General features: G+C 57.8%; 1 protein-coding gene across 1 annotated transcript in view; it reads right to left on the bottom strand.

Annotated features, from left to right (window-relative positions):
• Positions 1–14,371, bottom strand: part of LOC146346429 (microtubule-actin cross-linking factor 1, isoforms 6/7-like) — a 32,213-nt gene extending 17,842 nt beyond the window's left edge. Inside the window, exons 1-14 of the mRNA XM_084848448.1 lie at positions 14,138–14,371; positions 13,385–13,504; positions 12,656–12,763; positions 11,575–11,793; positions 11,288–11,491; positions 8,473–8,692; positions 7,823–8,049; positions 6,961–7,083; positions 6,452–6,553; positions 5,645–5,746; positions 4,861–5,004; positions 4,276–4,431; positions 3,995–4,192; positions 3,466–3,594 (exon numbers count right to left, since the gene is read on the bottom strand). Of these exons, the coding sequence (XP_084704574.1) occupies positions 3,466–3,594; positions 3,995–4,192; positions 4,276–4,431; positions 4,861–5,004; positions 5,645–5,746; positions 6,452–6,553; positions 6,961–7,083; positions 7,823–8,049; positions 8,473–8,692; positions 11,288–11,491; positions 11,575–11,793; positions 12,656–12,763; positions 13,385–13,504; positions 14,138–14,350 (2,265 nt within the window). The 5' untranslated portion in view covers positions 14,351–14,371. The remainder of the gene's footprint in view (positions 1–3,465; positions 3,595–3,994; positions 4,193–4,275; positions 4,432–4,860; positions 5,005–5,644; positions 5,747–6,451; positions 6,554–6,960; positions 7,084–7,822; positions 8,050–8,472; positions 8,693–11,287; positions 11,492–11,574; positions 11,794–12,655; positions 12,764–13,384; positions 13,505–14,137) is intronic.
• Between the last annotated feature and the right edge of the window lie 153 nt (positions 14,372–14,524).

A 14,524-nucleotide genomic window follows, 5' to 3' on the forward strand; every position in this document is an offset into this window, starting at 1 on the left:
CCCCAACAGGAAGTTGTTCCTGATGTTCAGCCGGAATGTGGCTTCCTGTCACTTGAGCCCATTATTCCATGTCCTGCACTCTGGGATGATCAAGAAGAGATCCTGGCCTTCCTCTCTGTGACAACCTTTCAAGTACTTGAAGAGTGCTATCATATCTCCCCTCAGTCTTCTCTTCTCAAGGCTAAACGTGCCCCATTCTTTCCGTCTCTCTTCATAGGTATTGGTTTCCAGTCCTCTGATCATCTTTGTTGCCCTCCTCTGAACCCTCTTCAGTTTGTCTGCATCCTTCTTAAAGTGTGGCGCCCAGAACTGGACACAGTACTCCAGATGAGGCCTAACCAGTGCTGAGTAGAGGGGAACTACTACTTCCCGGGATTTGGAAGCTATGCTTCTATGAATGCAGCCCAAAAGAGCATTGGCCTTTTTTGCAGCCACATCACATGGTTGGCTCACATTCAGCTTGTGATAGACAACAATTCCAAGATCTTTCTCGCTTGTAGTGTTGTTGAGCCACGTATCCCCCATCTTGTAACTGTGCATTTCGTTTCTTTTTCTTAGGTGCAGAACTTGGCATTTATCCCTATTCAATGTCATTCTGTTGTTTTCTGCCCAGCACTCCAGTCTATCCAGATCACTTTGAATTTTGTTTCTGTCTTCCAAAGTATTAGCTATCCCTCCCAATTTTGTGTCATCTGCAAATTTGATCAGCATTCCCTGCACCTCGTCCTCCAAGTCATTAATAAAAATGTTGAAGAGCACTGGGCCCAGGACTGAGCCCTGCGGTACCCCACTCGTTACCTCTCCCCAGTTTGAGAAGGTCCCACTGATAAGCACTCTTTTGAGTCCGATTCTGTAGCCAACTGTGGATCCACCGGATCGTTGTTTCATCTAGCCCACTTTGAGCTAGTTTGCTCATCAGGATATCGTGGGGCACTTTGTCGAAAGCTTTGCTGAAGTCGAGGTATATGATGTCTACAGCATTCCCACAGTCTACAAGGGAGGTGACTTGATCAAAAAATGAGATCAGATTTGTCTGGCAGGACTTGTTTTTGACAAATCTATGTTGGCTTCGAGTAATCACGGCATTGTTGTCAAGGTGCTTCCAGATGGATTGCTTTATCATCTGCTCCAGAATTTTCCCAGGGATTGATGTCAGACTCACTGGTCTGTAGTTCCCAGGTTCCTCCTTTTTGCCCTTTTTGAAGATAGGGACAACATTAGCCTTCCTCCAGTCATCTGGCACTTCCCCCATCCTCCATGATTTCTCAAAGAGAATAGACAGCGGCTCTGAGAGTTCTTCTGCAAGCTCCTTTATTACTCTAGGATGCAGTTCATCTGGCCCTGGAGATTTGAACTCATTCAAAGTAATTAGGTGTTCCTTGACCATATGCCTATCGATCTCAAGCTGCAATCCTGCCCCTTCAGCCTGTACTCCATCTTTGCCAGGGGGGTCATAGACTCTCTTTTGGGAGAAGACTGAGCCAAAGTAGGAATTGAGCACCTCTGCCTTTTCTTTGTCATCTGTTATCGTTTTGCCATCCTTATTTAATAGCTGAACCATTTCTTTCCTCTGCCTTTTACTATGCACGTAGCTGAAGAAAGCCTTTGTGTTGCTTTTAGCATCCCTCGCTAACCTCAGCGCATTCTCAGCTTTAGCCTTCCTGACACCATCCCTGCAATTCTGTGCTACCTGCCTTTACTGTTCCTTTGTTACTTGGCCTTCTTTCCACTTCCTATATGTGTCCTTTTGTGTTTTCAGGTCATCCCAAAGCTTGTTGTGAAGCCACCTTTTCTTCTTGTTGGAATTGTTTGTGATTGTGCCTTGAGAATTTCCTTTTTTAAAAGCTCCCACCCATCTTGGACTCCTTTTCTTGTTAGCGTCGCTTGCCATGGGACCTTACTGATCATTGTTCTGAGTTTATTAAAATCAGCTTTCCTAAAATCCAGGGTACGCGTTTGACTACACTTGGCTCTTGCTTCCCTTAGAACCAAGAACTCAAGTACAACATGGTCACTTTCCCCCAGAGTTCCTGTAACTGCTACTTTATCCACCAAGTAATCTCTGTTGGTTAGGATCAAGTCAAGGATAGCCGATCCTCTAGTTCCTTCCTCCACTTTCTGTAGGAGGAAGTTATCCGCCACACAAGTCAGGAATTTCCTGGAGGGGCCATGTTTTGCAGAATTTGTCTCCCAACAAATATTGGGGAAATTGAAGTCCCCCATTACTACTACATCATGCTTCCTTAAAACATTGGCTATTTGCTTTTCAAAAGTTTCATCCTCGTCTTCTCCTTGGTTGGGTGGCCGGTAGTAGACTCCGACCACCAGGTTCCTTTTATTCTTTGCTCCATTTATTTTGATCCAGATGCTCTCGATGGGGCTACCAAGCTCATCCTCCTGTATTTCTGTGCAGAGATATGTATTTTTCACATACAGTGCAACCCCACCTCCCTTTCTGTTCCTCCTGTTCTTTTTGAACAAGTTATATCCTTCAAGTGCTGTATTCCAATCATGAGGGTCATCCCACCAAGTCTCAGTTATACCTATCATGTCATCATTTCCCTCCTGTATTAAGAGTTCAAGTTCGTTCTGTTTGTTTCCCATACTCTGGGCATTAGTATATAGACATCGAAGACCATGTGCTTCATAGTCTGGCTTTCTTCCTACATGTGTCTGAAGACTATTATTGGGCGCTATCAGAGCTGTTCTCTCCGTTGCAGTGCATGCGCCTACGTCTGTTGTTATCCCCAACATTACATCTCCCTTCCCCATAGGATTGAGTTTAAAGCCCTCCTGATGAAGTTCTTCATGCTGTGGCCAAACACATTCTTCCCATCCTTTGGGAGGTGCAACCTTTCCCTTGCCAACAGCCCATCTTCCAGGAAGTATAGCCCGTGGTCCCAGAATCCAAATCTCTCTCGTCGGCACCACCTTCGTAGGCAGTCATTCACCCCGAGTATTTTTCTTTCCCTTTCTAGCCCTCTTCTAACTACTGGAAGGATGGATGAGAAAACTATCTGGGCCCCAAAGTTCTTGAGTTTCCTTCCCAAAGCTTCAAAACAGTTTCAAAGCTGTTTTTATGTTATGTTTGAACCGAAGCTTCGTTTTTAACCTGTATTTTATTATTGTTAGCCTTGAGTGCAATTTCCAACAGAAAGGCTGGAAACAAATAAATGGCCTGACAGGAATTATATTCCAGGAAGAAAGCACAAAACAGTGGATGGGAAAAACTGAGGCCAGCAAGGGGAAGGGGAGGAAGGCAGGATGGGAACACAGGTGGAGAAAGGGAGAACTTGCCTGGACAGCGAAGGGGGATGTTGCAGCTGCAGCAGCTGCGCCCTGGTGGCCCAACCGTCCATCTCAAGGGCTCGGCAGAGGGTTGTGCTTTGTCCCATGGGGCTGTGCCCCCCCTGCCGAGCCCTTGCGAGGGTTCAGTGCGCTCAGGAGAGAGGGAGGTGGGCTCACCAGGTGTGCCACCAGCTTGTCCTTGGTGGCTTCCGGCTGGCCCCAGACGGGCTTGGAGAAGAAGAGCTGCAGCTCCACCTGCTCCAGCCACTGGAGTAGGTCTGTGATCTCCAGGGTGACATCCTGCACCTGCGGGTAGCCAAAGCGCCAATGAACAAAGCAAAGCGCCTTCCCTCCCATGGGGGGGGGAGCGTGGCTCCTGTCCAGAGCACACCTGTCCCTTGTGGCCCAAAGACCCATCTGGCGAGGCGGAGTTCTTCCAAGGGACACCTTCCTGGGAGATGTGGGGGCCCCTTGACCGGCACATGCCCAGCAGTGGGAGGCAGGAAAGGCATGGGGGGGCGTCAACATGCTTGTGTTTCCTGCACCGCCCTCTTTATTGGCTGCGACTTGCAAGGGGCGGGGACATGCAAACACAGTGATGATATTCACCTTGCTGGGTTGGCGGTCCCGTGCTTCTGGCCTAGAAGAGGGCCTCGAGCGGCTCTGCACCTGCTCAGGGGACAGCCACTCCCTGGCTCTGGGTTACCTGGCTGAGGTTGTTCTCCAGCTCCAGCTGGCGGGTCTCCATCTGGCCCAGAACAAAGTCCCAGCGCTGGCCCAGCAGCTGGAGGCGGCCCTGCAGCCCCTCCGTGGAGTCTCTGCTGCTGGAGAGCAGCAAGCCCTGACCGGCCTCCTTCACAGCCTGGACGGTGCGGGCATGAGACAGGACGTCGTTGCGTAGCACCTGCCAGGCAAGGGCCGGGTCAGCAGGGCCGGTGGGGCAGGGGGCCCCACACCGGTCTGGGGACAAGGAGCCGCCCTGCTGACCTTGTGCTTCGCCAGCTGGATCTCGCAGCTCTGCAGGTCGAGGCCGAGGGCAGTGGGGCCCTGCAGCTGCTCCGTGGTGTGCAGCAGCCACTGCAGCAGCTCCTCCAGCTGGTTCTGGACCTGGCCCAGGCCGAGGAGGGCAGCTTCCAGGCAGTGCTGTGGAAGAGAGGCCCGGGGGCCCACTGGAGCCAGCTCTTTGCCAGGGAGGCCTGTGGCCTAGGAGCACCCCTTGCCCTGGTGGATCAGTTGCTGGAGACCCACAGGGGGCGGGAGGGCAAGGCCAGGCAATCCCGCCCCACAGGGAGGGGCACCCAGCTGGCCAGCCCCGCCAGGCAGGTGGCACGAGCAGAGCCTGAGGAGCAGCTCCAGCCAGCCAAGCCACATGGGGGGGGGGAGGGGGCTCTCCTCGGCTGTGGCTCCATTCCTGCCTGACCCCATGTGGCCCAGAGCCAGAACACCAGCCCCAGCCCCAAAGGAGAGTTCTAGCCCCAGGCCACAAGGCCCAGGAGAGGCCCCTCCCCTAAACCAGCCCGCCCGCCCCACCGGCACTGCAGCCCGCCCCCCAGCACCCCAGGGAGGCCTCACCTGCCGGCTCACGATCTCTTCCTCCAGGCGGCTCCAGCGGTCACGGAAGCCATGCAGCGCACTCGGGGGGCCCTGCCTGAGGCTGCCCTGGTGGCACAGGCTCTCCACGTCCACCCTACACTGGTACAGTTCTCGCTTGAAGTCCTGCCAGGATGGGGGGCGGGGCCAGGAAGCGGCCATCAGAGGACAGGGGGCCTGTTACTGCCTCCGACAACCTGCCCACCAGCTCTGGGAAGTGCCGAGGTGCAAAGCCCGGCAGCATCTCCAGGCAAGGCTGGGCAACCCGCTGCCTGTCACCCTGGGGACCTGGCTGCTGCCTGTCAGGGCAGGAGGCCCTCCAGCATGCTCAGGACACGGCAGCTGCCCAGCCAGGGGAGAGTTCCGGATCTCGCCCTCAGAGGCCCGGCCCACCTTGCCTGGTCCGGCCGGCCCTGATGGCGGCAGGGTCTCTCCAGGGTTCCAGAGGGGCCTTCTCCCTGCCCTCCTGCCTGGAGCCGGACCGGGAGCTCTGCCACTGAGCAAGGCCCTCCCGCAGTCCCGCCGCCGGGTTCCAGGCGGCCCCCGGCACAGTCCCCCAGCACAGCAGGCCTTCCACAGCAGCAGCATCGCAGAGCTGCTCCGCCCCACGTCCTGCCAGGGGTGAGTCCGGCCTTCAGTCTGACGCCACCCGGGGGTAGAGGAAGCCGAGGGAGTGCAGGGATCCACAACCTGTCCCCCCCACAGCCCAGGGTGCAGAGGAGCCCCCACAGCTCACCCCCACCTGGCCCCTCCCTCTCCTCCTCACCTTCAGCTCTGAGAGCTGCTGCTTCACCACGTCCAGGTCCCCCCCCACCAGGAACCTCTCTGCAACCCGCAGCTCAGCCATCTCCAGCCAGCCCAGCAGCCTCTAGAGAGGGGGACAGACACAGCAGGGAAGCGGGGGGGGGGGCAGCCCTGAGCAGCAAGAACGGCTGGCAGGGGGTTGGGGGTCAAAGAGCTCCTGGCAGACGCTGCACCCAGTCTGGGCATCCAGTGTCCTTCTGTGGTGGCCACAGGCCTTGGGCACCGTGGCTGGCCACCCACGCTCTGTGGGCCAACGGGGGCTGCAGAGTCCCGGGCAGATGGCTCCTGGGAGCAACTGGCTGCATCTTGGGGCATCTCTGCATGTGGGGATCACAGAGCAAAGGAGCCGGAGCCTGACCACTGGCCAGGAGAGGGCACAAGTGGGGCAGCGGGAACACCCCCCCCCCCAGTCTGGAACTCAAAGCCTTCCCCACAGAAGAGCACCTTAAAGCAGCAGCAAGGTGCCCCCCCGGGGGGGGTCAGTGGGAGGAGGGGGACTGTGCACCAGCTCAACTTGTGCCAACTCTGCCCCCTGCCTAGGCGAGCGGTTGGTAGCGAGCCCTTCCTGGCTGGGGGGGCAGAAGGCACAAGCACAGCTGGCCCTCCGTGCTCAGCACAAGCCGCCCTCGCCGGGCCCTGTCTGGGCTGTGGGGCCTTCTGTGTCCCAGGCCTAGCCCTGCTTGGCTGTCCTGAGGCAAGGCAGGGCAGGGCAAGGCAGGGCAGGGCAAGGCAGGGCAAGGCAGGGCAAGGCAGGGCAGGGCCGCCTCACCTCCATGGTCTCCTGGTATGTGAGCGAGGCCTGCAGCTGCTCCTCCAGGCGGTTCTGCCGCTCCGTCCACACCTTGCTCAGGTTATTCCACGACGAGTAGAGCTGAGCAGTGGGGTGGGGGGAGAGATGGGACAAGGGGGTCAAGTGTCCAGCCCCGAAGGGCCCTCCCACCCCGAAGGCTCCTGTGACAAGGGAGCTGTGCCTTTGGCAGGCTGAGCTCACCTGGGCACCGACGCCAGGCTGGCCCTGGTGCCAGGGGAGCCACAAGTGTTGGCGCCCCCCCCGCCCGGACCCCCGGCCGTGGGGGTGGGGCACCTGGCGTGCCGCTGCCTCTGTGCGGCTGAGGAAGGCAGCTGTGCTCTGGCCTCCATGCCAGCCACCGCAGTGCGGGGAGAAGGCCTCCCCCCAGCCCCCACAGGCGCCATGCCTGGCATTTGGATGGATGATGCCCTGCACGCCTCCCCTCTCCCCCCACAGGACCCACTTCGGCTGTCCTCCCCACCACTCACATCGTCCAGGCTCTTGGTGACGTCCGGCTTGTCCAGGTCTCCGCACGATGCCATCAGCTCCATGCCCAGGACACCCAAGGAGTCCAGCTCACTCTGCAGAGAGTCAATCTCCTCTCGCAGGGCCTGGAGGGGAACGGGAGACAGGCTGGGTGGCTGGAGGGGCCTCAACTGGAGTGGGAACCCCAGGAGGGAGATAGCTCCCAGAGGGGGCAGCAGCGCTGCAGCTGAATTGCTGCTGGTGGGAGGGAAACAGGCAGGGGCAGAGCTCCGGTGAGAAGGAACCCAGGGGAAAGAGGTCCTGGGAACACAGAACTTAGAGGAAAGGTGAGGCAGTGCATGACAGAGCTACATGAAATTATGCCTGCTGCAGGGGGAGAGTGGACAGGGAGACATTTTTCTCCCTCTCTCATCACACTAGAACCCAATGGGGTCCTGCCTTGAAGTTGATTGAGGGGAGATTCAGGACAGATAAAAGGAAGGACTCCTTCACACAGCACAGAATTACACCATGGAATTCATGTCTACAAGATGTAGTGATGGTGACCACCTTGGATGGGTTTAACAGGGGTTGGACAAATTCTTGGAGGAGGCGGCCATGGCTACTAGTCATGAGGGCCACAGATTACTTCCTGCAGTATCACAGCCACTGTGCCTCTCAGTACCAGGTGCTGGGGAACATGAGCAGGAGATGCCTGTGGGCATCTGTGGGAAGGGAATGCTGGACTAGGGAGCCCTTTGGTCTGATCCAGCTGCAGGGCTCTTCTGACATCCTTAACTACGATTCCCAGGATCCCTCCCGGAGATGCTGTGATGACTGTTGTAGCAGAGGGCTACCCAACACCCCGTTCAACTTTCCCGGTACCTGCATGGCCCTGAGGCGGTCCTGGATGGCCTTGGGGTCTGGGGTGCCCTCCTCCGGATCCAGCACCATCTGCTGGACGTCACTGAGTGTGACCGCAAGGCCTGAGAGCCCATGCCAGAACCGGTCAGCCAGCACCAGCAGGCCCTGCAGCCAGCTCTCCCGCTCCTCGCCCTGCTTCCACAGCGCCTCCCACTGGCTCAGCAGCTGCTCCACACGGTCTTGGATCACTGCCACCAGGAGATGGAAGGCAGAGGATCAGGCCCTGAGCTGCATCCCCAGGAGCCCTGCACCCCGCCCCTCTAGGAGGATGGCTCAAGTCATCCAGACCAACCGGGGTGGTGATGCCAAGGGACTGTGCTCAGCTGCCTCGAGGCCCCCAGCGGGGGCCACCATCCCAGTCTCCCACTGCTGCTGGGTAGGGGGCAAGGCATCTCTAAGGGGGCCAGGGGAAGAGGGAGCCTGGATCAGTGAGGCGGAGGGCAAAAGGGGTGTGCTAAGCCCATGAGGGTGTTGTGATATGCAAAGGCTCTTGCTGGCCCCAACCTCTTGAGGCGAGGGAAAGCTGCAAGCTCAGCTCATGCGCTGGATCCCCCTGCTCAGAACGGGGGGGGGGGGGTGCGCAGCAAGGGTGTGGGGGTGCGTACGCACACCTTTGTTTGTGCTGGTCTGCATGGTGGCCAGCAACTCATCCCTCTGCCCCCGAAGGGTCTCCAGAGCCACTCCCAGCTTCTCCAGTTCTGCCAGCCAGAGGCCGTTCTCCCGGATCTGCTCCCGGAGCCAAGCCGAGTCTCCTCGCACGACCGGTGGGGGCGTCATGCGGCTCTGCAGCCTCTCCAGGCACTCGACCATCAGCTCCATCCGCTCAGATAGCTGCAAGCCAGACACAGGAGGGGGAAGGGGATGGCAGACGGCCTTCAGCACACCTGGGCTTGCTGCCAGGACCTATGGCGGTCATGCATCCGCCCAGCTGTCCTCCACTGGGCTCCCCTTGGGGCATCCAAATCCACACCCCAGCAAGCCCTGCGATGTCCCCAGTCTCTGAGGAGGAGCCAAAGCAGCCCCCTTTCAACAGGAGCTTTTCTGGCTTCATCTCCCAGCCTCAAAGGGGCTAAACAGCACCTTCCTGCATACGTTGGTGAAGTCAGTTGGCAGCCCCACCTGCCCTCCCCCACCAACCTAATAAATGGGCACTCTGCTCCTTTGGTCCTTGTCCGCCTCCCCACCTAGGCATGGTGTCGCGCTCTCCCAGCCGAGGGCTCTGCCTGCCTTAAGGTTCTCCTTTGACCCCACCAAGGGTTTGGCAAAGGTTGGCCAGCTGCATTTTGCTGCCTTCTTCAGTTCTGAAGCACCCTTTGCTTCCCCATCTTGCCTCTTGTTATATTCTCTTTCACAGACGCTTCCCCCGAGGGTTCTGTGTGTGAGCAGGGTGCACCCATCAGTGCTTGCGTGGCTGCTGGGGAGGGGCAGCGCTGAATGCTCTGGAGGCCGTGCGCTTGCATGGAGGGAAAAGGGAGGGCCGCACAATGGGCCCCAGGCATGCTGGGCTTCGGCTGACTGTGCATTCAGTCCCAGAGACCCAGCCAGTCTCCATGAGCAAGTTTGTAGTCCACGTGGTGAAAAAGTTCCTCTTCCCCCAGAACCCCCACATCAAGCCCAGTGTGGGTCCCAGGCCCTTTCAGCATCCACAAGCTTTGCGGGGGTGCTGGCTTCCTCTAGCCCTGGAACAGCTCGCTCTCCAGGGTAGAGATGCCAGGCATCGTTCACCAGGGACCTTCCACACCTCTTGCACATGCTACTGAGCTGTGCCCCGCTTCTGTGACAGAAGTGGGACTGGAACCCTGGTCTCATAGAATCATAGAATAGCAGGGTTGGAAGGGGCCTCTAAGACCATCAAGTCCAACCCCCTGCTCAATGCAGGAATCCAAGTCAGAGCATCCCAGACAGGTGGCTGTCCAGCCTCCTCTTGAATGCCTCCAGTGTGGGAGAGCCCACCACCTCCCTAGGGAATCGGTTCCATTGTTATATTGCTGTAACAGTTGGGACGTTTTTCCTGATGTTCAGCCAGAATCTGGCTTCCTGTCGCTTGAGCCCATGATTCCGTGTCCTGCATTCTGGGATGATCGAGAAGAGATCCTGGCCTTCTTCTCTGGGACAACCTTTCAAGTCCTTGAAGAGTGCTATCCTATCTCCCCTCAGTCTTCTCTTCTCAATGCTAAACATGCCCAGTTCTTTCAGTCTCTCCTCAGAGGGCTTTGTTTCCAGCCCCCTGATCATCTTTGTTGCCCTCCTCTGAACCCTCTCCAGCTTGTCTGCATCCTTCTTAAAGTGTGGTGCCCAGAACTGGACACAGTACTCCAGATGAGGCCTAACCAGTGCTGAGTAGAGGGGAACTACTACTTCACATGATTTGGAAGTGATACTTCTATTAATGCAGCCCAAAATAGCATTTGCCTTTTATGCAGCCACATCACATGGTTGGCTCATATTCAGCTTGTGATCTACAATAATTCCAAGATCCTTCTCGCTTGTAGTATTGCTGAGCCAAGTATCGCCCATCTCCCAGACCAAAACCACCCCTTCTAACCACTACTATTTGGAATAAATTGATCACACTTCCATTTATGCTGGACACAGGTTATGCGAATATAATTTCATAGATTTCTAATTTCTAGAATCTAATTTCATAGATTTATCAGCTCAGATTGGGGTGAGGAAACTTTTTTGGCCCGAGGGCCAGGTTCCATTTTAGAGAACCTTTCGGGAGCTGCATTCCAGTGGTGAGTGGGACCACAGCCAAAAGTGGGCGAGGATGAAAAATCCAACTCCCAGTGCCCCACAAATTCCATTCTTTCCAGTTTGTAACAGGAAACCATGTCTACTCAGAAATAAGCAGGACTGAATCACTTGGCAGCACTTTCAAATAGCATCCCAAATATCAAGCCTCTGCATGACTACTCAGAAGTAAGCAGGACAAGGCTCAGGAGGAGGAAGGACTGAACTGCTCAGCAGCTTCCTCCCCTGGCCTGACCCCTCCCCATCTACCAGGCAAGGAAAAGCGCTTATTTCTGACGAGCAGGTGACTGAAGATAAGAGCTTTCCCCTGCTAAGCACTGAGAAAGGGTGTCTTTTTCAGTGCCTAGTAGCAAAAACCACTTCTCTCTGGGCAGCTGCTGATCAGAAATGAGAGCTTTTTGCTCCATGGCAGAGGGGGAGGCAAGAAGCTGCCAGACCTCTGACTTAGACCAAAACATTTGCACAACACTTGTATTTGCAGACTTCTGGCATTTGACTCTCTGGGGGTGTGCTGCCTGCTTGGCAGTGCATGAGGGCCCTGTAACAGAGCAGTGGGAGTTGGGGGCGGGACAAGGGGAAGGTGGGCTGGGCAGGAGGGGGCTGGTTGAGCTGGGCCGTTCCCGCTGGCCTGGTGGTGCCGGCCCATGTCCTGCAGCCCATCCAGAGGCTCACCTGGCTGTATCGGGGGATGGCCTCCTCCAGCACAGCTGCGGCCTGACGGACCTGCTCCCTGATGCTGCTGTACCGTTCGTCGGCTGTTTGCCAGCCCTGCTGGAAGGCAGCGGCCTCCCCGGGGCTAAGCTCTGCCAACTGCACAGAAGCGTGGTGCAGCTTGGCCACCAGGGGCTTACGTTCAGCGATGGCCTCCCGAAGACACTGCACAGGGCAGAGATTGGGGGGGATGTGAAAACCAAGGCCCCTGCCACCAGGGTGGCCCTCAGGGTCCTCCCGCCGCTCACCTGCAGCAGCTCCTGCTGCTCCCTGAAGGCCTCATAGCCGATGCTGTCAGGAGAGAGCTGTGCCACTGCCCGCTGTGTCTCCTCCAGCCATGGCTGGAGCTCCTCATGGGCCTCCGTGTACTGGGCCAGCAGGCACTGGGCGTGCTCCAGCTGCACGGTGCGGGCCGAACTCCGGTGTGTGAGGTGCTCCACACACTCCTGCAGGGGCCGAACCAACGGCTGTGGAATACAACACAGGGAATGGGGCGCAAATTGGGTGCCATGGCCATCTTCTCCTCCCCCGCCAGGAGGGGAATGGCTGCCAGATCAGCAGAAAGGCCCTTTCACAGCCAAGGCCCACGGCCAGCCAGCCTGCGATGCGGGAAGACATGCAGGGAGAACCGAGGGCCAAACCACCGGGCGTGTTGGTCTCTTCTCCACCCCCACCCTCCCAACCTGGCTCTTTTATTCTGCAGGAAAAGCAGTGGGGGCCCAATCCCGAAGCCTGGATCAGGGCAGGGCTGTCTGCCGTTCTGTCTCTGCCTGAAATCACTGGCCTCGCCCTTGGGAATTTAAGTGCCTTGCCTTTGCTGATGGCTCCCCTGCAACTTCCTGGGGTGGGGGGAGGAGAGAGGTGGCACGAAGAAGCAAGGGGGGTTGCTCTTGCCCAGGGGGAAGGGGTGCCTTGGTTCCCTGCAGCTCATCCCTCAACCTGGCTCATTTTGCATGCCTCTTATCCCACCCACCTTTTTTTAAGCAAAAGGGCGAGTGGAAAAATCCTTGAATTTTAGCTGTGTATGGAGACTGCAGCATTAGGCACACTGGGGCGGGGCAGGGGGAAGGATTCTGCATTCGGGGCCAACTCACAACTTGCCACATTGAAAGGGGAGGAGTGGGGCAGAGGCTGGGCAAACAGCACCATGCTGCCTCCACCCCACAGCACAGCAGCAGCACCCAGTGGCTAAGTGGGGGAATGCAGAGGGGGTTTCCAGCCATCCTCCAGGTGGCTTGACAGAGGAACCTGCCCAGGAAGGAGAAGCACCCGACCTGTTGCGACCTGTGGCACACACGTACATGCATGCACACATCCTGCATGCCTCACCTGGAGCTGCTGCTGCAGGTCTGGAGGGCTGAAGCTGAGCAGCAGGTCAGCAAGCGCCACGAGCCGTTCCACCAGGCCATGGTGGTGCAGGATCTCTGCTGAAAGGAGCTGAGGACCGAGAACCCCACCATCAGGCCATGGGCAGCAGGCTGGGAGGCACAGAAGGGCAAGCGCCCCACACGGCTTTCTCAGGGGGCTGCTCAGAGGGCAGGGGTTGGCTCCTGCTGACCAAGGCCTTTGGGGTCACCAGAATCACCCTGGTGGTGGCTGGAGGTCTTGGCTCCCCTCCTCTAGCACATGGCCTGGCGTGTTTCTGTAGCTGTTTTGCACTCCTTGCCCTGCCAGGGAGCGGCAGGCCTTGTGGCTCATGCAAGCTGGGAGGACAGCCCTTTCTGCGCTGTGGCTTTGGCCACTGGACCCCTTCCCACCCTCCGACTCTGGCCAGCTGAGGACCTGCACTGGTGCTGGGTGGCAAGGCTGCAGGGAGAGAGTCCAGAGGAGGGAGGAAGCCAAGCTGGAGCCGGGTTGTGACAAGAAGGCCTCTGTCTCTCCAGCCTCCTGCATGGCCCCAAGGCCAGAGAGACACCACAGGCTGCTGAGCCCCTGCGGGTGGAGGTTCCTGGCTGGGTGTGCTCATAGGCTGGCCCAGGGTGGGCATCCACTTGTCCCTGTCTCCCCAGCCAGGCAGCCCCTCCCTCCCAGAGTCACTGACTCTCCCCATGCACCAACCTTCTGATCATCAAGCTGCAAGTGGATCGTGTGGACATCGAGGCACACGTGGCCCAGCTCCTCCAGGTGTGTGTTGAGGTGGGACACCTTGGCCAGTTCAGATCTCAGTGCCTGTTCAAACTGAGACAGAAGGGAATACTTTCTGGGACACAGGAAGGCTACCTTGGGTGGGGGAAGGGGGTAGACACAAGGGAGCTCTCTTCTCCCACCGCCATCCCAGCAGGCAGCTTATGCACAGTCTAGCAGGTACACACGCCTCCACACAGCTGGGCAAGATGCTGCTGCCCAGGCACAGGGAAGCAAAAGGCCTGCCCCAGAAGGCTTTCCATGCCACGGAAGGATATCGGGCTGAGCATGTGGGAGTTCAGCTTTCCACATTCATCCATGGAACCCGTTGCTCTTGGGGAGGTAGTGAAGTCCCTTCCTTGGAGGTGTGTAAGCAAGAAGCTGGGCATGGGTCTGCTGGGGATGCTTTGGCCTGCATGGGACATCCTGCACAGGACACCCAGCAAGAGGCTGGGCTGGGTGACCCCAGAGGCCTAATGCTTCCGTGACCTCCTATCGACCTCCCAGTGGTGAGGTGACACTGGCCATGTGTACTGGGTGAAGGCCGGTACCAGCGGCCCTGGCCCTCCCATCCTGGGGGGCAGGGATGGAGTCAGGCAGCCCCCTGCCAAACTGCCGTACCCTTCCCACAAGCACGTGACTGACCATGCTCAGATGTCCTCAGCCCCCCACCCTGGCTCATGCTACCTTCTCTTGGTCTGCAGCAGTGACTGGGCTGGGCTTGTCTACCGGTTGGGCCCCCTGCAAGGGCAGCTCCTTCTCCATGCGGCCCAACCACAGAGCCAGATCCTCCGGGGTGGGGTCCAACCGGGAAGAGGCCTCCATGGTCTGCTCCAATCGCCGGAGGACGTCGGTGCTGCTCTGGCCCACAATCAGGAGCCGCATCCGCAGGGAGCCCATCTTCTCTTGGGCAAGCTGGACCTCTTCCCCTGCAGGAGCACAGCCCTAGCTCAACCCCAGCAGCCCGGGTCCGATGCAGCCCCGCCCCCGGCTCCCACTGCATGGGTCCAGCACCCACTTCCTTGCTCCGTGCATACAGCTCCAGTTGTATCCAATACTGGAGCAGAGTTCCCA

Source organism: Heloderma suspectum, chromosome 4 (genome assembly GCF_057233095.1).
Source record: "Heloderma suspectum isolate Gila_16-S chromosome 4, 16-S_ref, whole genome shotgun sequence".
NCBI lineage: Eukaryota > Metazoa > Chordata > Lepidosauria > Squamata > Helodermatidae > Heloderma > Heloderma suspectum.